This window comes from Bos indicus, chromosome 8 (assembly GCF_029378745.1).
Source record: "Bos indicus isolate NIAB-ARS_2022 breed Sahiwal x Tharparkar chromosome 8, NIAB-ARS_B.indTharparkar_mat_pri_1.0, whole genome shotgun sequence".
Lineage (NCBI taxonomy): Eukaryota > Metazoa > Chordata > Mammalia > Artiodactyla > Bovidae > Bos > Bos indicus.
The window spans coordinates 23,614,489-23,639,139 of NC_091767.1; the positions used below are offsets into that span (position 1 = coordinate 23,614,489).

Below are 24,651 nucleotides of genomic sequence, written 5' to 3' on the forward strand. Positions count from 1 at the left end.
ATATATCAGAGAAGACTATGGCACCCCACTCCAGTACTCTTGCCTGGAAAATCCCATGGACGGAGGAGCCTGGTAGGCTGCAGTCCATGGGGTCGCTAAGAGTCAGACACGACTGAACGACTTCACTTTCTCTTTTCACTTTCATGCATTGGAGAAGGAAATGGCAACCCACTCCAGTGTTCTTGCCTGGAGAATCCCAGGGATGGGGGAGCCTGGTGGGCTGCCATCTATGGGGTCGCACAGAGTCGGACACGACTGAAGTGACTTAGCATAGCATAGCATAGTCCTGTTACTTTCTATAGTGAGGAAGTTTATTTTCCTGCTTTTAATACATTTGTTCAATGAACTCTTCAGTTTTCACAGCATTGGGAAAATGATTCTATATCCCAGATCAAAATGAATGACTTGAATTTTGGACAAAAGATTCCAATTCCAAGGAAGCAAGCTGAAAGCCACAGTGATGATACTCAGCATACGGTAGTCAATTCTATCTCAATCCTGAGTGTTGGAAATACTAACTTCCTGAGAGGTTAAGACTCACAGTCTCTGTGAACTTCAATAACTAATTCTTAATGAATTAGCATGTCTTAATTCATAACATTTAACAATTCACTAAAAACAAAAGTTTCAAAAGAAAGGAGAAAAGGCTTACCTAATATTATATATATCCTGAATATTCTTCTCCCCGCTGTGTCCTTCCTTAACAGCTTGCATTTGTAATAGTTTCATAAGGGCTTTTATCAAGCCATGTGTATTTCTGTAAAGAAATATAATAGCATGTCAAATGTTATAAAGTGAACAGTCTACTCAGGTATTTAATCCTACCACTTTTGATAGTTGAACACTTGCCACCCACACTGAACAGTAGCCATCCACATCCACCTAGCTTATCCCATAGCATAGCCGAGAGGCCTACAAGCTCCCATTCAACACAATGAAGGAGAAGTGAAGCCAAAGAATCAAACTACCAACCTATCTATCACCTCACTGCATATACCGGGGGGAAATCAATCAGGGAAAAGTAAACATTAGCCCACATAATTGCAGGCAGTGACCACATCAATTACCCACACTGAATAATCAAGTCCTTCATTTATAAATATTAGCAGACCATGAAAAATAACGAGACAGATGAAATGGAATGGCCACTAAAAAAAAAAAGTGGGCCAGGGGACCAATCAGAGCAAATAACCCCCATTAAAACAAAGCTAATGGGAGCAGGGAAGAGAAATTTAAGTTTTTTCCTTATTCTCTGTGAGAAGCAGCAAGATAATAAATCAGAAAAAATGGCCTGCTTTTTAAATTTTTTTCCTGTTACTAATGTTTTCTAACTATTAAATAGGATTTTATTTCAGCTTTCGTGAGGTAAAACTAACAAAAACAACTGTAATATAACGTGTACAAAATGATTTACGTGTGCATTTTAAAATGGTTGCCAAAATCGAGTTAATTAACACATATATCACCTCACAGTTACTTTTTAGTTTTCATTTTTTTGGATAAAATGCTAAATACTCTTAGCAAATTTCAAGTACACAATACAACATTGTTGACTTTAGTTACTATGCTGTACATTAGATCCTCAGAACTTAACCATAACTGGAAGCTTGTATCTTTCGACCAGCATCTCCCCATTTCTCCTACCCGCCCCTGGCAACCACCATTCTACTCTCTGCTTCTATCTGTTCAATTTCTTTTTTTAGATTCCACATACAAGTGGTTCCATATGGTATTTATCTTCCTCTGTCTGGGTTATTTCACTTAGCACAATGCCCTCCAGGTTCATCCACGTTGTCACAAATTACCCTGATCTCTTTAAAGTAAGATTCTCCCTGGGAATGAGAAAGAAATCTTAGAAATACAGATTATTTGCTAAATGAAAAAAAACCCAATATTTTAAAAATCATAACTGTTAATAATTATGGAGCATCTATTGTAAGTTAAGTACTCTCTTAAGTGCTTAACACGCATTATGTCATTATTATCTAGAAATCACTGGTAACTTTACCATAGGGCTAGGACAAGACCTGGACTTAATTAATAAAAGTCATTTCGGGCAATTATGTGAGATGTTATTCAGTGAACTCTTTGATGGCATTTAAAGTTTTACAACTGGTAAACGGTTTAGCCATGCTGTCCAATACAGCAGCCAATGGGCACACAGGCTACTGAGCACGTGTAACATGGCTAATCCGCACTGGGATGTGCTGTAGTGTAAAATACCTGCTGCATTTTAAAGACGTAGGGACTTGCCTGGTGATCCAGTGGTTAAAAACCTCCTGCCAATGTGGGAGTCATGAGTTTGATCCCTGGTCCAGGAAGATCCCATATGCCACAGAGCAACTAAGCCCGTGCACCACAATAAGAGAAGCCATTGCAGTGGGAAGCCCAAGCCCAGCAAGAAAAGTAGCCCTCACTCGTGGCAACTAGAGAAAGCCCACACATCAAAGAAGACCCAGCAAAGACAAAAATATATAAACAAGAGTAATAAAATATAATTAAAAAAAAAACAGACTGAGAACACAAAAATACTGTAAAATATCATATGTAGATTTTTATATTGATTACATCTTGATTATATACATATTTTTGATATATGAGGTTACACAAAATAGATTATTAAAGTTAACACCACTGGTTTCTTTTTAATGTGGCTACTAGGAAAATTTTGAATTATATATGTGGTTCACACTTGTGGCTCAGAATATATTTCTATTTCACAGTACTGCTAAAGACACTTATGGTTTGTTTCCTAAGTAGATTCTTTGGTGAGCAGTGAGGCTTTTCTTGCAGTTGAAGCGTTTCCCACAATCTACACAACAGTATGTTTTCTTTCCCACGTGGCTCCTCTTATGACCATGCAGTGTACATTCATGAATGAGTGTTTTGTGACAGGCAGCACACAAACATGGTTTCTCTCCTATGTGGATCCTCTGGTGAAGAGTGATGTCTCAACACTGCATAAGCCTGTTCCCTAAGATTCTCTCCTGTGTGTTCCTTGCTGTATGTCAAACCGAGGTTCACTTTTCTCACATACCCTATATTGGTGTTACGTCAACTCCACTTTGCTTTCACTAAAAATATGGCCAGTGAATCCCACTGTGACTCAGTGAAAGTTAAAAAGTAAATTTTTTAAAAACTAGTGGGAAGTACAGTTGTCTTAGAAAGGTCTGATGGCATGGCACCCCCTTGGGAACAGGGGTTCTGTCTTAATGTTCTTCCCTCATGAGTGCTCAGATTCTTCCAGGAGCCTTCTCTGTTGACACTCTTGAGTTTCTAGAGCCCTCTTACTCTAAAGCTTAGGAAGAAGATACCTTAACATGCAAACATTCAGAATAAATTCTTTCTTTACAATTCCTCACACCATTCACTTTTACAGAATGAGACCCATCCTGCAGCTAAGGACCCTGGACTTTAAGAAACAGTATTTTCCAGTCTATGCTCCAGCTCTTCACAACTCTGCTTACTTTCCTTCACCAAGATCTAGAGATCCTTCAGCATGGAGATTGCAACCGACTCTATCACTGGTTTATCAAGAACATATTCTGGGTGTGAAGGTCTGACCTCAGTCACACAGAAGCTCCTTGGAGCTTCAGGGGGATTCAATTCCTCCAAATATGCAAATTGGCTAAAGCTAACTCATCAGGCCTCAGTGCTACAATCTTGCTTTTTGAAAGTTAGTCTTTCAAAAACCCTACAACTCTGACCTAAGCCAGTGCCTAGATTTTCGACAAGACTATGAAATCTCCGGTCTATACCTATGTTTAGCAGACAAATTCTAATCATCACTGAGTCAGTGAGCACTTCCAGATCCCTCTGTCTAACTGAGACCTATTACCGGAGGTCTACTGTGGTTTTTTGCCTTGGTGAGAGCAGCACTATGTGTTCAGAAGTTTCCTTGTCTTCTCATCTTCAATGTTTATGCAACTGACGATAAGCTTTAAAGCTGATTTCAGCTAAAAATAACCCCATTTATATATGGATGAAATAGAGATGGAAAAAGTCTAGACCTCACCTAGTAACCTCATAAGACCACTCCCTGGGCCTAATGATGAGTTTAAAGGGTACTCATATTAAATGATCAGTACTGATTGAATTTCTGGCTGAATTTCTTTCATGAAATATGAATTCATTAAATAATCCCTTTTGGTATGTAAAACTAAATTGGTTTTCCTTATCTAATGATTTATTTGTCATATGAATAGTTTAAGAGAAGATAGATAACAGACACGATTTTTAACCAACTGGGGTCACTTACTTCTTTGTGAAAACAGTACAATCACACAGAAAGCACACACATCCTACGTACATTTAATTCAAGGCATTTCCAAGAACCACTGTGACCTGTAAATTTTCAGCTTTTTAAAATCTTTATGTTATACCTTGCTTTTATTTGTGGGCTGAGATTTTACTATGTGGATAACTGAGTCTGTACTATATTTTAAGCAAGAGTGTAACATGAATAGATTATGAATATTGAAAGATGATGGCATCAATAAATCATGTGTAGATCCATTCAAGTAGTAACATAGTTGCCTTAAATTCAGTTGAATAATTTCTTAAATTTTTAAATATTTCAAGTGAGCTGAGAGGGATGGATGGTTTCAGATTTTCATTTAAGTTCCTGCTTTAATTCTAATTTACTGGAAAATGTTGGGCAAGTCACTTAATGCCTACGAGCAAGTCACTTAAGGCCAACATCCTCATCTGAGCAACTTAGAATCATGATAATAAACTCAATCTTGCATTGTTTTAAAGAATAAATTAATGTATGTCAGTAAAGTGTCTGGTTATTTTTGCAATAAATCAACAATCTAATACTTATACCATTACGATTGCAATGTTTCTCCCTTTGTAAGGTTATGCAAACAAAAGTGTCAGAGTTCATGAATGCAAAAACCTAGAACATTCCTAAAACTAACTACAGTTAAGTCATGAATGGCTAAATCCTAGCATTTTCCATCTTTCTTCACAAAAACCTCTTTCTCTTGTTTTCGAGCCATTGTTACTTTGCATCTGAGATCTGTTGTTACAAAATTCAGTTCAGTTCAGTCGCTCAGTTGTGTCTGACTATTTGCGACCCCATGAACCACAGCATGCCAGGCCTCCCTGTCCATCACCAACTCCTGGAGTTCACCCAAACTCATGTCCATTGAGTCGGTGATGCCATCCTGTAGGAGACAGGATGAATAAAAGAAAAGCAGGCCCTGGCAAGGGCCACAAGAGGAATTTATAATTATTGATAAACTGGATGCTATAAGGCATGAGACTCTTGGAACAAATCCAGAGGGAACTGTTAGTTCACAATCTTGAAAACAAGATATGATCCTGGGGTCAGAAAACCGACCCCAGACTGTTTCTCAACTGGCATCTCAGAGTCACATGTTTTATGTATCCGGTGGAAAATCTATAGATAAGAATATTAGTTATAGTTACTGATTTGTTATTGATTACTGTTTCCTAATTACTCAATGGTTAATGATCATTTTGTTCTTTGGCCCCGAAGGCCACATGAGTTACAGTTTAAGTCCCTGCATATTCTTTCCTCACGGATGAAAGTCTAATAAAGCTGCTTGGATTCAGTTCTGGCCCCTTCACACTGGAGCGGTGTTGGTCCCCTGATCCTCACTTTTCTCTGAATTCTTGTGTCTCGTTTCTCATTCTCTCGCCATATCGCGCTTTTGGAAACCCTGCTTTTTGAGCTGGCCTCAACATCATCCAACCATCTTATCCTCTGTTGTCCCCTTCTCCTCCTGCCCTCAATCTTTCCCAGCATCAGGGTTTTTGCAAATGAGTCAGCTCTTCGCATCAGGTGGCCAAAGCACTGGGGTTTCAGATTCAACATCAGTCCTTCCAATGAACATTCAGGACTGATCTCCTTTAGGATGTACTGGTTGGATCTCCTTGCAGTCCAAGGGACTCTCCAGAGTCTTCTCCAACACCACAGTTCAAAAGCATCAATTCTTTTGCGTTCAGCTTTCTTTATAGTCCAACTCTCACATCCATACATGACTATTGGAAAAACCATAGCCTTGAGTAGACGGACCTTTGCTGGCAAAGTAATGTCTCTGCTTTTTAATATGCTGTCTAGATTGCTCATAACTTTCCTTCCAAGGAGTAAGTGTCTTTTAATTTCATGGCTGCAATCACCATCTGCAGTGATTTTGGGGCCCCCAAAAATAAAGTCAGCTACTGTTTCCACTGTTTCCCCATCTATTTGCCATGAAGTGATGGGACAGGATGCCATGATCTTAGTTTTCTGAATGTTGAGCTATAAGCCAACTTTTTCACTCTCCTCTTTCACTTTCATCAAGAGGCTCTTTAGTTCTTCACTTTCTACCATAAGGGTGGTGTCATCTGCATATCTGAGGTTATTGATATTTCTCCCGGCAATCTTGAGTCCAGCTTGTGCTTCTTCCAGCCCAGCGTTTCTCATGATGTACTCTGCATATAAGTTAAATAAGCAGTGTGACAATATACAGCCTTGATGAACTCCTTTTCCTATTTGGAACCAGTCTGTTGTTCCATGTCCAGTTCTAACTGTTGCTTCCTGACCTGCATACAGGTTTCTCAAAAGGCAGGTCAGGTGGTCTGGTATTCCCATCTCTTTCAGAATCTTTCACAGTTTATTGTGATCCACACAGTCAAAGGCTTTGGCATAGTCAATAAGTTAAAAATCTGTAACTGAATTCTATACGACTGCAGAAAGAGGTTACAACAATTTGGTAGTGCTAAAAATCAAAATAATAAAAGAAAAACATAGTCATTAGAGAAGCTAAAATCAAAGAAAGGAGAGAAGAAAATTTCAAAGTCTTCAATTGAAAGGGCTACCAAGTGCTAGGCAAGAGTCTTGAAAAAATTAATTGCTAACATTTCCCAAATCCAAAGATGAGGAAAAAAAATCCTATGAACTTTCAGTTATAAAATAAAATCTGTAAAATAAAGACTATTAGACTGACATCATATCTAATTTGGCATAAGATTTCTCATCTGCAATGCTAAATGAAGCAATGCACATGGAATTATGAGGGAAAGGTTATATAACTTAATAAATCTAACCCTCCCAGAATGACTAAGTGTAATGTATGAAGACAAAAGAAATAATTTTCAGACATAATTCTCTGAAAGTTTTTCTTAAAGACGCTCTCCAGTTAAAAGATAATATATAATGATTATATAATTTTGTAAATATACCAAAACCCACTGAATTGTACACTTCATAAAAATGATTTTAATAAATGAATTACACCAAGAAAACTTTTTTTTTTAAGATAAAGTACAAGAAAGAACTGAATAGATCAAAAGACACAAAATATAAAGAACTTTGGTCACCAAGGAATTCCTTGGTGGTCTAATGGGTAGGACACAGTGCTTTCACTGAGGGTTCAATCCCTGGTTAGGAAACTAAGATGCCACAAGCCACTCAGTGTGGAGAAAAAAAAAAAATTTTGGTCAGAATGAATACCAGAAGAATTTACAATCCAGTCTTTATCATTTTTCAAATGTCACTATAAAGATTAAAGCGACTGTTAAGAGAGGTTTTGGAGGGAAAAGTGTAAAAAAGACAAAAAAAGGAAGACGACCTGTCATAAAAACTCCAGATCACTTTAGCAAAGTTAGTGGGGAAGGGTTTTGGGGGGAAGAAAACATAAAATTAACATGAGAGATAAACTGAGATGAAATATTACATATATGACAAATATCCACAAAACAAAAATAAGCAACAAAATGAAACAAATCATATAACAGAAAAGTGAGCAGAGAATATAGATAAACAGATCACAGAAGAGTAAGATTCATAATATCCAGTGTGGATGAGTGAATGGGGAATAAGTATTTTCAGGTTGAGCATACATTTGTTCAGACTTTATGGAGGGCAATTTGGCAATTTAAAAGTTTAAATGCAGTCTTTTCCCCATAAATTGCATTCCTAAAAACCTATCATGGGAATTCCCTGGTGGTCCAGTAGTTAAGGCTCCACACTCTTACTGCCAGGGACCCTGGGTTTGATCCCTTAGTCAGGGAACTAAGATTCCAAATGCCTTGAGGCACACCCCCCAAAAAATGACCTATCATATACAAATACCCTTACATATACCCAAAAGAAGATCCATTTGTTATCTTAAAGAAATGGAAGAAGAAAACTACATTTGACAAAGGAGAAATATTTAAAATAAGATATGCTGCTGCTGCTGCTGCTAAGTTGCTTCAGTCATGTCCGACTCTGTGCGACCCCATAGACGGCAGCCCACCCGGCTCCCCTGTCCCTGGGATTCTCCAGGCAAGAACACTGGAGTGGGTTGCCATTTCCTTCTCCAATGCATGAAAGTGAAAAGTGAAAGTGAAGTCGCTCAGTCGTGTCCGACTCTAGCAACCCCATGGACTGCAGCCTACCAGGCTCCTCCGTCCATGGGATTTTCCAGGCAAAAGTACTGGAGTGGGGTGCCATCGCCTTCTCCGAAAATAAGATATAATCATATAAAAAATCATATCATAAAATATGATATAATCATATAAAGTAGTTTGCAGCTATTAATAAATATGCAAACAAATCTATGAAAAGACGTTCCAACATATATTAAGTGAAAAAAACAAGTTTTAGAACACTATACATATGAATAGAATATCCAATTTGAAAATACTTGAAGTGTATGGGGCTGAATGTAAAGTATGGGCTTTTTCTATAGGTCTAGAAATGGGGCTCCAGTTTCGCTGGAATTAGCTGGTCCCTGATCCTGTGTGCCTGGATCTGATTTCAGATCACCCTAACTTTCCCAAGATTGTTGGATGGCATTGCCAACTCAATGGACATGAGTTTGGGCAAGTTCCAGGAGATGGTGAAGGACAGGGAAGCCTGGGATACGGCAGTCCATGGGGTTACAAAGAGTTGGATACGACTGAGGGACTGAACAACAACTTTCCCTATATTCTAGGGGAAACAAAGATCAATATTTGGAGGAACCTCTGAGCCACCCTACACGCCCTAAGCCTTTCTAGTACTGTCACTTCCTAGTTCTACCAGGGCCCAACAAGAAAGTGAACTTTTAAAAAGAAGAAAAGAGAGAAAATGATAAAAAGGAAAAATTTTACCACTTACTACTTTCACTAGCTGCAAGTACCATTGCTTGAGTTTTCAAAAAAGTACGTATTACTTCTATTTTCCTAAATAGTGAAAAAAGCGGGGGTGAAATTTATAATCTCAAGGTGAGGTGGGACTCGCTGAACACAAATAGAAGATTAAACCTCATCTGCAAGATAGACAGTATGAGCATAAATTTAAATAAACAATGAAATAGCTCAGTATCATTTATTGAGAACCTGCCTTCAGTCACAGTTTAGCACCGACATAAAAACATGCTAATTTGAGGAATAGACCTCTGAGAATAGTATCAGGATCTGAAATTAACCCTGAGACAAGCAGGCTGGCTGTGTATGAGATACACACAAAGTTATTTTAAAAATACAAGAGAAGACTTTAATCAATGCAGAAGAGATCTGATTAGATATAACAACTAACCTGTTCATAGTACAATGTGTTCAGGGGATGTCACCACCAAAAAAGGGCTTATCCAACTGCCTACTAGATATTCCCACTTTGGGGTCTAAATTGTGCCTTAAATCCTACATGTCCAAAACCAGACTCAAGCTCTTCTCACACACCTGGTCTTCTAATGTTTCCTATCTACCTGTCAGGGAAGCCAGAAATCAAGGAATCACCTTTGATATATTCCTTTCAATCGTTCTAATATTCAATCCACCTCAAATGCTTCATCCCCTAAATATCTCACAAATCCATCCATTTCCCTTCAACTCCAGGCAGCAGCCATCACCCCTCACCTGAACTGTAGTAACAGCCACCTGAGCCCAGCTTCCTATACCACTCTAACTGCCTAGCCAGAAGGCAGCACTTTCAATGTTATGTTCACACTGCAGCCAGAATGGCCTTTTTGTAATCACTGATACTCAGCAGATAAAAACACTTCAACAGACTCCCTCTGCACTCAGGATAAAGACCCAAATCCTCTAGAGCAGCCATCGTGGTCTGCATTGTCTGACTCCTACCCTTATCCCCAGATTCATCTCAAACCACTCTCTGCATAATGTTGGCATTCTTCAGGCCTTCCTAAGAAGTCATCTCCCTCCCACCACTGGGACCTGCCACACGCTACTTCTTATAACTGGAAAAGTCTATCCTCTTCTATTTCCCGAAATAAATTTTATTCATGCCTCAGTCTCCTGTTGAGTCACTTCATCAGGGAAGCCTTCCTCGACCTCCACGACAAGGTTGAACTCTCACGTTAAAGGCACAACGAGCACAGGGTACTCTGTCTGAATGCAGTTGAAGATATAATTGTACGACTGTGTGATTACAGCATCTCTCTCTAAATGAAAAACATCATGAGTGCAATGACTACATCTGCTTTCCTCACTGTGATCTCACAGCACCTACTACAGGCATACAAGAGATATTCAATAAATGTTTAATTAGTACATGGGTAGGTGGATGGATGGAAGACAGCTAAGGTATTGTCTTGCTTGGATTCAGAAGTGACCTCTGAAGGTAATTTCTAGTTCTATAATTACGTGATCTTACATATGCACACTGAAATTACAGTATCTTATATCTATATAATTATAAAGTTCACTATTTGTGTGCATGCTCAGTCGCTCAGTCATGTCCAACTCTTTGCGACCCTGTGGACTGTAACCCATCAGGCTCCTCTGTCCATGGGATTTCCCAGGCAAGAATATTGGAGGGGGTTACCATTTCCTCCTCCAGGGGATCTTTCCCAATCCAGGGATCAAACCCACGTCTCCTGCACAGAAGGTGGATTCTTTACTGCTGAGCCACTGGGGAAGCCCAAAGTTCTTAGTTTATTACTAAATAGGCTAACATGAATAATATTACTAGCCATGGTTATAGTCCTTTCTGGGATTGTACACTTAGCAAATGAGGGAATCGTAAATACTGGGAAGATAAAATTAATATAATATCCTTTACATTATCAAGCAATGAAGTAACCCTTGGGGAAGGGAGGCAGGGGTTTTTTGTTGGGAGTTTTTTGTATGTTTGTTTTAAAATACATCTTAAGCCACATCGTTATAACATTAAAACCAACGTAAGACTCCTGACAGAATAAGTAAAGTGCAAGAAATATTCGGCACAGTCAACAGAGATTTAACTACTATGTTGAAGACTGCCCACCATGCAGACAAGTTCACCACACTATAAATTAACACCTAAGAGAATCTTACGAGTATTAGATGGTTCCTGTGACTTAAGATCGGAGCAGATGAAAGGGGTCTTTGGAGGATGCTATTTTTTTCACCCCCTTCCCTCTTAATTCATTTGTTATATATGAAAATCATTAAGTAGCAATAGGACTTTTGAAACTAATAAAATTTCTTCCTCCCTCTCCCTTTACCTTGTCTCTCTCTCAAGCTGCTTCTAAAAGAGTGGGTCTAAAATAAACTCAAAATAGTGAAAAGATAATAAAGGTTCAAAATATAATTTTTTTAAAAGGGACAGAGGATGGAAAAACATCAATTATGTTTAAATCCATGAGCTCATTGTAATTTTTATAAAATAAAATCTAATTGTTCAACACTGATGGATGTTTTTAAAAACTGATATTCTGAAGTTTAGCTAATAAAAAGAAAAAATCAGGTAGATATCTTACCTTCCCTATACAAACTGTACTACTGGGTAACTAGATAGTAGATATGGGGAAAGTTCTCTTTATAGCAATATTTCAAATAAGCAAAAAAAAAAAAAAAAAAAGAATTAGAAACTCACTATTTTGAAACTTCTAATGAATTAATTGATCTAGCCATTAAGCACAGACTGCTAACATCACCGAAAGAGAAAACAATGGGCTGTTATGTCCCTTTGGATGGAAGAACAGATTACCATCTATGCAGAAGTCTTCCCTCCTCTGACACTCCCCCTCAACAACAAAATTTGAACTTAAATCTCATCAAATTTCTAGAGCACACTTTTAAATTTATAGGAAATACAAAGAAATAAATTAAAGTACACCATGCGGAAGCAGTCAGCAAAATTCACACTGCGGGAATCACTTCAAACAACCAAATTTTTTCAATAAATGTAAGAAAGAGATAGAGAGAGATGGAGAGATGCAAAGCAGAGAGCCTATAGGTTAAGAGAGATATTAAAGACATAACAACTAACTCTTATTTGGATGGTTATTCCAACAAATTGCTTTAAAAAAATTATGAGGCAATTAGAAAACTGAATACTGGCTAGATATTTAAAAATCACACACACACACAAACACATATCCAGGTATAATATTACTAATGTTTTTATTTTTAAAAACATATACACTTAATATTTACAGAAGAAATTACACAATATCTGGGATTTGATACAAAAGAATACGGCAGGAGGGAATTATGGAGGAGCAGGACTGGCCATGAGCGAAAAGTTGTTAGGCTGAGTAATAGGAATATGAGGCTTCATAACACTATTCTACTTATTTTTGAAATTTTCTATACAAAGCTTTTAAAATCAAAGAGTTCCTCTTTGTAACACCTATTTTTTCTAAAACTTTCTTGTTTGTGTGTGTGCGTGTGTATGTGTGTGTGGCACGCTCCAAGCTAGATTCCTTCCTTTACCTTCCTTCCCTTGGCAACCAAGTCAACGGCTATTTCTATATTACTCTGTTTGGAGAGATAATACATGCTTTCAAAACAATATTCCAGAGGATGGTTATAATGATGAAGATGATGGAAAACATGGTGTCATCTTGCCATCACAACAAAACAATTATGTTATCTTTGACAATTGCTCTCCATCCACTCAATTGCTATTCCCTCTATTACAGTCGGAGCAACACAGATCGAATATCATTACCTATGCTTAAATACAATAATATTTCAAAGCTAGAGCTGAGAAGCTGACAGATAACCTATTTCCAAAGTTATGGCTTTCCCCCAAGTTCAATCTTCAGTAAGTGTACCAGTGTCCTCTCTGTTTTGAGAATTACCACTCCTTCTCCCTTCATATGGTTACTATAGAAGGGATCCTAGCATACAAATATTCACAGAATAAAGACACAGCCAATAAAGGGTAAATTGTCATCTTCCCAGGTGGCGCTAGTGGTAAAGAACTGCCAATGCAGGAGACATAAAGAGATGCAGGATCAGATCCTCCTGGGTCGGGGAGGATCTCCTGAAGAAGGGAATGACAACCCACTCTAGTATTCTTGCCTGGAGAATCCCAGGGACAGAGGATCCTGGTGGGCTATAGTCCATAGGTCACAAAGAGTCAGACACGACTGAAGGGACTTAGCATGCAAGCAAACGTACATCTAAGTCCTAATCTCAGTTCCTGTGCATGTAACTTTACTTGGAAATAAGGTCTTTGCAGATGGAACTAAGGATCTTGAGATGCAATCATCCTGGGTAGGCCTTCAATCCAATGACTGGTGTCCTTATCAGAGACAGGAAAGAGAGACTTGAAACACAGAAGCACACAGAGAAGAAGGTCATGAAAAGTCAGAAGGGTTGCCAGCAGCCACCAGAAGCCATGAAAGAGGCATGGAACAGAGCCACCCAGCCTCCAGAAGGAACCAATCCTGATGACACCTTGGTTTTGGGTTTCTGGCCTTCAGAATTGTGGAATAGCAAGTTTCTGTTGCTTTAAGTTTGTAGTCATTTGTTACAGCACTCCTAGAGAACTAATACTACACAGCCCTTGGCAGAACTGACTGGTCCAGGAGCAAACATCTCAAACATGCTGGTCCTGGGAAACCTGTTAACTGTGGTCAGGAAATTTCAACCTCAGTCTGGCTATCTCTTACGGATATGTCAGCCCAGGAGGCAGGTGGTGCCCTGTAACTAGGGAGCAGAGAAATCTGTCTGCAGCAAGAGAGAAAAAATACATAACCTGTGTCTCTAATTTGCATCTGAAGCCCAGGTACATTCCTCTTAAGTCCCATGGGATACCTCTTTAGGAAGATAAAATCACCCTTTTGTGCTCGAAGGATTACAAGCAAGTTTCTGTAACTTGTAGCCCACAGAGTCCTGTCACACTCAAGAACCTGTTGCCAAAAGCCCTTTAGTAAAGATCAACTGGAACAAGTCCCTCCTTGGGTAGCTACCAAAACAAGTTGAAATGACTCATGAACCCTCTGTGCTTTGCTGTGCTTAGTCGCTCAGTCATGTCCAATTCTTTGCGACTCCAGGGACTGCAGTCCGCCAGGCTTCTCCATCCATGGGGTTTCTCCAGGCAAGAATACTGGAGTGGGTGGCCAGGCCCTCCTCCAGGAGGTTTTCCCAACCCTGGGATCGAACTCAGGTCTCCCGCATAGCAGGCAGATTCTTTACCATCTGAGCCACCAGGGAACCCCAAGAATACTGGAGTGGGTAGCCTATCCCTTCTCCAGGGGATCTTCCTGACCCAGGGTTTCCTGCATTATAGGCGGACTCTTTACCAGCTAAGCTACCAGGGAAACCCCATGAACTCTCTAAGAGGGAGCAAAGAAAACTTCAGGCTTGAGCTATAAGCAGAGTGACAAGAAACAATGCAAAAAGGAAGCTCAAAAAAAAAAAAAGGAAGCTCAGTTTGAAAAAAGAACCCTTGTTGGTAGGAATGTAAATTGGTACAACCACTATGGAGAAGAGTATGGAGGTTCCTTAAGAAACTAAAAATAGAGCTACCATATGATCCAACAATCACTCTTGGGCATTTATCTGGGAAAAAAAAAACATAATTTGAAAAGATACATGCACCCCCATGTTCACAGCAGCACTATTTACAATAGCTAAGACATGGAAGCAACCTAACTGTCAACGAACAGATGAATGGATAACAAAGATGCCATCCATATATATAAATGGAATATTATTCAACTATTAAAGAATGAAATAATGCCACCTGCTACAACATGATAGGCCTACAGATTATCAAACAAAGTGAAGTGAACCAGAGAAAGACAAATATATGTATGATATTGCTTATATGTGCAATCTAAAAAAAAAAAAATCATATAAATGAATTTCTTTACAAAACAGAAATAGACTCACAGACATAGAAAACAAACTTATGGTTACCAAAGGAGGCAGTAGGGATAAATGAGGAGTTTGGGATTAACATAGGCATATTACTATTTATAAAATACTATTTATAAGACCCATAAGGACCTACTGTATAGCACAGGGAAGCATAGTCAATATCTTGTAATAAAGAAAATATATATATATATAACTGAATCATTTTGCTGTACAGATGGAACTAATATAAATAACTGTATTTTTTTTTAATTTTTTAAAAAGGAAGCTCAATGTTCACTGGCATAAGAGCTAAACCCAGATCTCATCATAAAAGGGAGTGTAGGTCAATAATGATGCTGAATATTCCAGAAAAAAAAAGAAGAAAAAAACATTTTTGGTCAAGCTGCACAGACTATACTAATCAAAACCACCCATAAAAATTGTTCTTCCCTAGGTAAATATAGCATAATTACTATTGTGTATATGAATACCATGTCTCAGGTTTCCTTTGTCTGGGGTTTACTTGATTACAGCATTAAACACTGTACTTATGTATGTAAGCATACATAAATACCATATGCTCGCTCTCCTTTTGAAAAGACTACAATTAATGCTTGGTTCTTTATTTTCAAAATATTCAAAATATAAGGTGCAAGAAAGTACCCATACTAATTTTTTGACCAGGGATGAGCATAACAAAAGTTTGTGTTGAAGAGAATTATACAAACATTCCAAAAGAGAGCATCCCTGGGTATCATGGAAGCAAATGGTACAAATGTAGCCAAGTCTTTTTTTAACTCAAAAGGGTTAAGTGGTCAGCCTTAAGTACAGTATGTCCTAGCAAATAAGTGTTAAACATTAGATTAATGATCAAGTCATTTCCTGTATTTGTTATAAAATTATATGAGAAAAAAAAGCCAGGAAGAGAGGTAAGAAATTTTTAAAAGTTCTGGGAAACCCAAGGTTGAATAAATAACAAAAAATGATATTTCTTTCAAAAAAGTTTTAAGTAATATAATGTTACTGAGATTTTGCTTCGGAAAGTTCTACATATTTATTTATCTTCTAAGTACCAGAAAACAGCCTGATTTCTTCTGAAACATTTTTCCATTATAAAAGAAGTATCGTGTATTTCAGTAGTCACTTTTTTAAAATCACCTAAAAACGTCTTCGCATAAACACGTGACTCTTATAATGGAAGATTTTTTGACAAACAAAGCCTTCAACCAGGTCAGCTAACTTAACAAGAAATAGGGCAGAATGTCCTAGATGAGGAAAGTGGCTGGAATTACTTTTCTGATTATGAGCTGCAAGTTGAAAGAGATTCTGTAAGTTTAGAGGAAAAAAAGGATTTGAAAAAGGCAAGGAGAGCATCTGAAAACAAGTTAAAAGGCTTAAGGAATACTTGAAAGACAAGATGAGGAAGTAGCCCTGAACCAGGAATTATGTCATTGTCAGATAAGAGTTAAAATTAAATGAGCAATGACACCAATGTAGATATAAACTATCTCAAAGTCACAAAAAATTCTCTGACTCCCTGGCTGCAAATAAGCATGCTAACCACTACTGTCTTCCTCAAATCTTGGGGAAACCTCAAAAAGGCATCCTTCTTTAGTTCTTCTCCTGCCAAATAAAATAAAGCTAAATAATATAGAAAAGCTTCTATAATACAAGGTATGAATGCAGTAGTCTCCTCGGTTGCTAACCATTTCCTGAGTACTGATGAGTACTCAGACACTCAGTCGTGTCCAGCTCTTTTATGATCCCATAGAATTTAGCCAGCCAGGCTCCTCTGTCCGTGGGATTTCCCAGGCATGTATACTGGAGTGGCTTGCCATTTCCTCCTCCAGGGAATCTTCTCGACCCAGGGATTGAACCATTTCTTACTTTATAACAAAACAATTAAGTTTCCCAAGGAACAGGGTCATCAACAAAGGAGAAGACCCTGAGAGACAAGAATTTCCTCATTAAATTGCCCTAAGTCTTAACTCCAATTAGTTCTCAAAATCATTTTTAACCAAACTACACCTTCATCAGTCCATGATCCAAGACTCACTGGATCCAGCAGCTTTAGCCAGGACCCACGAGGGGCATTTTAAACATCTCATTTGAGATTTACTAAAAAGTAGCTTTAAGGAGTCTCAGAAAATAGACTTTCATCTCTCACACCTTAATGCACTTTATTTTTCCCCAAAACACATAAATTACAGGTTCCTCTCCTGTTTGAATGCACAAAAGAGAACACAAATCAAGTGCTACTTTATCTAGAGCATTAACATCCTGGAGAATCCCATGGACAGAGGAGCCTGGTGGGCTGCAGTCCATGGGGTCACTAGGAGTTGGACACGACTGAGCGACTTCACTTTGACTTTTCACTTTCATGCATTGGAGGAGGAAATGGCAACCCACTCCAGTGTTCTTGCCTGGAGAATCCCATGGACAGAGGAGCCTGGTGGGCTGCTGTCTATGGGGTCGCACAGAGTCAGACACAACTGAAGCGACTTAGCAGCAGCAGAAAACATATTTTTTGAAAGAAGGGGTGGGGGACTTGGGGAAGCAGTTGAACTGAAATTACAGGCTGTCATGACATCTCAATATCTAAAACTAAATACCTGGTTCCATAGGAGAGTACGGTTTTTATTCACAATCCTGTTACTAAGCAACTGTAACAATGGCTGCATGAAGCTTTCTAGAAGTTAGCAGAGTTAAGCGATCTAAAGAAAGAAAAACAGGGAAACTCTTTGCTTATGGGAATCTTTATATTAGGATGAACTCAATGTAAAAACAAAAACTAACAAAACCAAAAACAACGCAAGCAGTTCCTTAAAGGACAAGAAAAGTACATGCTACCACATATCATTCACTTTATTTTAATTTCATCTAATTTCAAAATTCACATTTAACTGCTGATAATTTCCTTACTGTATTTCCTTTGTAGTCCCCTTCTTTCCTTCACCCTCCCTCCCTAGGAAATAATTTTTTTTCAATTTCCTTGCTGATTAAAAGAACATTTTAGACCTCTTATGTCCATTTCTTTGTTTACAGAAGCTATAAAAACTAGTTTACAATTGTTTCATGTTGCCTCCGCTTTGAACCCCAGAGTGCTCTTGGACATCAGACTATTCCTTTGAAGGGAACAGTCTCTCAAACAGAGCCAGACACTTTCCCAGCCACTCCCTGAATTTTAGACAACCAGAGCTTTACAAATGTCAAGTCTCTTTTCAAAGTTAGACTATACAATGTAGCAGGCTCCAGACCAATGCTTCTCAAATTGTGGGTTGGATCTGGAGGGGGAGGGGGTGGAGGGGAGAGGGGTGGAAGAGAGGGAAGCTTTTCATACATGTTGCAGGGGAATTTTACAGACTAGACCTGCAAAGGGGCTTCCCTGGTGGCTTAGATGGCAAAGAATCTGCCCGCAATGAGCGAGACTCAGGTTGGATCCCTGGGTCAGGAAGATCCCCTGGAGAAGGGAATGGCTACCCACTCTAATACTCCGGCCTGGAGAATTCCATGAACAAAAAAGAAAAAAAGAGCCAAGGAGTAGGTTAAAAGAGAGAGGAAGACCCACACTGACTTGTCCCTCCAACTTCCCTTACAGCTCTCAACATTTAATGCTGAGAAAGCTCCAGAAGCTACATTGTCTAAATGTCTATTCCATAGAAGGATGCTGCTTCTCCCTCCTTCCTTCCCACCCTCTGTCTCTCTCTCCCCCTGCCCAATGCCCTCCCTTCTTCTCCCTCTCTCCCCTTCTCTCTCTCCCTCTGAAGAATGCTAGGCAGACAAAATGAAAAATAACAGTTTTACACTCATTCTTCTACATCAAAGCTGAGCAATCTTTGTGTGGTTCTGTGCCCAAGATACCTCTACGTTGCAATAAATCTCTATTTCAAAAAGAGAAAGCCAGAGACAAGCAGAAATTTAAACACTGGAAACCAAAGATCCAAAATGTCTCAGCCAAGAACCACAGGGAAATGACAAAGTCATTTCTGCTTTTAGATCCCAAAGATAAAAACAGTTTTCTGTCTCAGAAGATTCCCTGAGGAGCATTTGGAAGAGCAGGCTGTGTGGGTTCCTTGTTTGTAATTAAATTTAACCTAATTTCTTAAATTTAATTCTCATTTTGGTTTTTTTAAGCTGTAAACAACGCAGAGTATAGTCTTTGTAATCACTGCAAACCACAAAGCTGTGCTACTTGAAATAAAACAAAGAAAGAAAATTCTTCACAAATAATCATTATGTCTACTGGCAAGAATAAAGAAAACCCAGCAGTTTTATAACACATTTCATGATCAAATTGATGCAAAAGTTAAATTGGTCAGCTTCAGAATCTACTCTGTCTACATCTCCTGTGGCTACCAATGTAGAGAACATAAATACTCTAAGAACAAAAAAAAACTTTTAAAACAGCTAAAAACTTATTTTCTGTCTTTTTCTTTGTGTGTATGCCCACATGCACACATGCATGCACACTTGAACAAATGTTTTTTTCTGCTGTCGTTGTTCAGTCGCCCAGTCACGTCTGACTCATTGGGAACCCCATGGACTGCAGCACGCCAGGCTTCCCTGTCCTTCACCACCTCCTGGAGCTTGTTCAGACTCATGTCCATTGAGTTGGTGATGTCATCCAACCATCTAGTCCTCTGTCATCCCCTTTTCCTCTTGCCCTCAATCTTTCCCAGCATCAGAGTCTTTTCCAGTGAGTCAGCTGTTCACATCAGGTAGCCAAAGGATTGGAGCATCAAAGCTTCAGCATCAGTCCTTCCAATGAATATTCAGGGTTGATTTCCTTTAGGATTGAATGATTTGATCTCCTTGCTGTTCAAGGACTCTCAAGAGTCTTCTCCAGCACCACAGTTTGAAAGCAACAATTCTTTGGCACTTATCCTTCTTTATGGTCCAACTCTCATATCTAAATATTTTTTAGAAGGATCCTATTGTATAACCACAAAAATATCAGTTTTGAGGGGGCTTTTAAAATGTTAAGTTTTAATGTGTCTCTCTTTATGTAATTTATTGGTTGTCCTTACACAAGCCACCGAGATTTTGCCTCAGTCATTTTTTCAAATGTGGGTAGTAGTATTAGTTCCTCCCTAAATAGCTTTCACCCTAAATTCACAACATTGGAACCTCCTTGCACTGTGTAGTTGTATTGTTTATATCCAAAAGTAAGACTATCAGCATCTCAAAGGGGCCAGGAGGACATCTCTAAGAGATAATTAGAGCAAGTTAGATTACACCTTTCATTCAAAAATGTCTTATTAGAAAATAAGATGTCCCTAATGTCTCATTAGAAAATGGCATGGCCATCCTTTGCACATCCGTCTAAGTCCGTCATCACCGCTGTAAACTGGAAAGCAGAAGTTTTGCTGATAGTGGATCAGCATGCCATCTGTATACACTAAAATTTGTCAGTAATATTAGATTTTTTTATTAAAAAATATACTTTTGAATTAGCAACATATTCACATAGTTAAATAGGCTTCCCTGGTGGCTCAGACGGTAAAGCATCTGCCTGCAATGTGGGAGACCCGGGTTCGATCCCTGGGTCGGGAAGATCCCCTGGAGAAGGAAATGGCAACCCACTCCAGCACTGTTGCCTGGAAAATCCCATGGATGGAGGAGCCTGGCAGGCTACAGTCCATGGGGTTGCAAAGAGTCAGACACAATTGAGCAGATTCACTCACAGAGTTAAAAATTCAAAAAGGCATATGAGGCAAATATTCTGTCTTTCCTCTGTATCTCAGTTTTTCTTCCCAGAGGTAAAAGTCTTACCAGGTCTCATTTATCCTTTTAAAGATGTTGTATGCACATGTCACTGAAAATGTATAGGTACATGGGTTTTCTTTAAAAAATAAAAAAAGTAGCCTACTAGACATAGTATTCTTTATTTTTCATTTTTTAGTGAAAAAATATATCTTGGCCATCATTCCTTATTTTTCCAGCTGTATAATATTCCACTGTATCAATATGCCATAATTTACGGGTTTCCTATTATTTTCAATCACAGGCAGTGCTTCAGTGAGTAATTTTAAACATAAGGTCACCATTAGTTTTCAAGAGTCTTTGGAAATACAGCCAAGATATAGAAGAAAGCTTTGAATTTTATTGTACGCAAATATAGGAACTTTAACAATTGAAGGATCCTGAAAAAAAAATGTTTTTTTTAAGTTTCTTAGACTATTCATATCGTCTAAATTGGTAGCCACAGGAGATATAGACAGAGTAATTCTGAAACTAACCAATTTAAATTTTTCATCAATTTGATCAAATCTTTATTCAGAATGATCTGGTTATCTACTAACTGTCAAAGAGTGTGCCAGAGACAAAAATACAGGTTAAAAACATAAACATATTGTGAAAGAGCAAGTAGCCCAGCTGAGAGGGGGGAAGTATCTAGGTAGAAGAGCTGACATCTGAGCTGAGCTTTGAAATATGAAGAAGAGATTTCAGAAAAAGAAGGGGAAGGGACATTACATGCAGAAATGCAGTGTGCACAGGTTTCAGAACAGGGATCAGCTGTGTATAGCTAACAGGAGTGTTCATGGCAGAAAACGCAGGCTGAATAGAAAGTGGGAACTAGCTTGGGAAGGGCATGTATACCATATTAAAGGGCTTGGACTTACAAATGTAGACTAAAAAGACTATACGCAGACTATACAGAAAAATCAAGGTTCCAAAAAGTTCCAAAAAGATGATCTAAGGGAACAAAATAAGATTTGTGAAGAAAGGTTAAAAGGCCAGAGGTTAATGGCTATTAAACACATGAAAAGATGTTCAACACTGCTCATTATTTGTCTGCTCACTTGCTCAGTTGTGTCTGACTCTTTGAGACCCCATGGACTGCAACCCACCAGGCTCCTCTGTCCATGGAAATTTTCCAGGCAGGAATACTGGAGTGGGTTGCCAGTTCCTATTCCAGGGGATCTTCCTGACCCAGGGATCAAACCCACATCTCTTTGTCTCCTGCATTTTCAGGCAGGTTCTTTACCACTAGTGCCACCTGGGAAGGTATTCACTCATTATTAGAGAAATGCAAACAAAAACTATAATGAGGTATCATCTCACACCAGTACCAGTCAGAATGGTCATTATCAAAAAGTCTACAAATTATAAATGCTAGAGGGGGTGTGGAAAAAAGAGAACCCTCTTGCACTGTTGGTGGGCATGCAAATTGCTACAGCCACTATGGAGAACAGTATGGAGATTCCTTTATAAACTCCAAATAAAGCTAGCATACAACCCAGCAATCCCACTACTGGGCATATACCCTGAGGAGACCAGAACTGAAAAAGATATATGTACCCCAATGTTCACTGCAACACTATTTACAATAGCTATGACCTGGAAGCAATCTAGATGTCCATCAACAGATGAATGGATAAGAAAGTTATGGTACATATACACAATGGAATATTAGTCAGCTATATAAAGGAACACATTTGAGTCAGTTAATGAGGTGGATGAACCTGGAGCCTATTACACAGAGTGAAGTAAGTCAGAAAGAGAAAGACAAATGTCATACGTTAACACATATATGTGGAATTTAGAAAAATAGTACTGACAATCCTACCTGCAGGTCAGCAAAAGAGACACAGACATTTTGGACACAGAGGGGAAAGGAGAGGGTTGGATTATATGAGCGAATAGCATTGAAACCTATACATCACCATATGTAAAATAGACAGCCAGTGGGAATTTGCTGTATGATACAGGGAACCCAAACCCAGTGCTCTGTGATAATCTAGAGGGGTGGGGTGGGGAGGGGTGGAAGGAGGGTTCAAGAGGGAGAGGACATTTGTATACCTAATGATGATTTATGTTGATGTATGGTAAAAACCATCACAATACTGTAAAGTAATTATCCTCTAATTTAAAAAAATAAAATATATACTAAAAAAGGCCAGAGGTTATTTAATTCAATAGACCTCAAGTCCAGGAAGGCACTAACCAAAGATTGATGGTGACAGCTATATTCCATCTCCACCGAAGGCAGGAAAAAAGATTAAGTATTCAGTTCTGGGTTTCCTTGGTGGCTGAATCAGCAGAGAATCTCCCTGCCAAGCCGGAGACACAGGTTCAATCCCTAGGTCAGGAAGATCCCCTGGAGAAGGGAATGGCAACCCACCCCAGTATTCCTGCCTGGGAAATCCCAGAGAAGAGGACCCCCCAGTCCACCAGGAGGTTGCAAAGAGTTGGACACAACAGCAACCAAACAGCAGCAGCAGTGAATGGAATAAATATGGTCAAACCAAACAAATTCAAAAAACCAAACATTATTTACTTCAAATAATCAGGGGAAGGTATGTCTAAATCACAAAATGCTTTTAAAGAAATTGATGCCATTATTTTCTAATGCATGCACTGATGTTAAAGGCTGACCAAGGCCAATAGGGTATCAACTTTACCATTGTGGAATGAGTAGTGCTTATGGGCAACATCCTTTCTTAAAATAAGACAGGAAATTACACTGCAAACTGTGAGTTATAAACTTAGCTATTCATTAAAAAGAGCAATAACACTTTGAAGCAGAGTCCCAAAACTTAAGTACAGCAAAATGACCACAAATGCCCAAATTTTCAGAGCTTAATTTAGCATGTTTTCACCACATATGAAATATCAACTGTATGACATTTTTAGGGAAAGAACAATAACTAGTAAGTAGGATGAACGGTGACCCTTAATGGCAAATCAGCGAATTTTTGTCTAAAAATTTAAACTGTTAACTGATCAACTATGAAGGAAAGGAGCACCTGGTTGATGGAATCAGGTTGAGAATCCCATTGAGAACATAGCTGAACTCCGCGTGCTCCTGAGCGACAAGGGCCACCAGACCCTCGCAGCAAGCTGTTCGAACTACGACATTATCGCTGCAGCACTTCTCCCACAGCAAGTTCAAGGCAGGAGTCTGAAATCAAACCAGTGATTAAAACACACGTCTGATGACTAGCAAATGCATACACGGCCCAAGCAGTTCATCAAAGTGTAATTCATTCACCGTAGGCTGGCTTTCCTCTACAAAAATGACGCTGTGTCACACCATGTGTAGGACACACTGAAGCTGGTTTTCCAAGAGAGGTAGTGGATGTATTCTGATATAGTAACTCTCTCCCCTCTGGTGTCTTTGCAGCAAACTGAGGCTGGCTGCAGAGGTTCTATCTGAGTCTAAAGAATGCAGCTACTAGGAGATCAAAACTACGGTTTGGTTCTAGCACTATGTTCTAACCAAGCCATTTAACCAGACACCAACCATACCAGCATATCAGTTAGTCTAAGTTGGACTTCAAATCATACCTACGCTTCAAGCCCTGAACATTTTCAGAAAATATTCCTACTCTTCTCCCACCAACCTCTATTTAAACCATCAACTGGTCAAACATGGAGGAAAGCGCACCTGATTGATGCCACCCCACTGTCCCTTACGGCACTCCTGCTCCAAGTGATTGAAGCTGAATGTGGACCCAGAGGAAGGAGACAGAAGCAGCTCAGGCTACAAGCAAGCTGCTGGTTCCAGGACTACCAAAACACCTAGAAAAACTTTTTCCCCCAAGGAAGAGAGTTTGACTTCTCCCTTCACACTGTGAACCTGTCATCTTTGATAGGAAAGCATCAGAAAGACACAAAAGTAAATAGGTC

The 24,651-nt window shown here is 38.9% G+C and overlaps 1 protein-coding gene across 4 annotated transcripts in view; it reads right to left on the minus strand.

The window, feature by feature from the left end:
* FOCAD (focadhesin) overlaps positions 1–24,651 on the minus strand; it is a 302,497-nt gene that overhangs the window by 247,742 nt on the left and 30,104 nt on the right. For 2 of the 4 annotated variants that reach the window (XM_019965885.2, XM_070794470.1), the window contains 2 exons: positions 23,769–23,923; positions 653–757 (listed from right to left, as the gene is read on the minus strand). In XM_019965885.2, coding sequence (XP_019821444.2) covers positions 653–757; positions 23,769–23,923 — 260 coding nt within the window. Of the gene's footprint in view, positions 1–652; positions 758–1,714; positions 1,833–23,768; positions 23,924–24,651 lie in introns of those variants that run through there. The other 2 variants (XM_070794472.1, XM_070794471.1) reach the window with 2 other exon arrangements.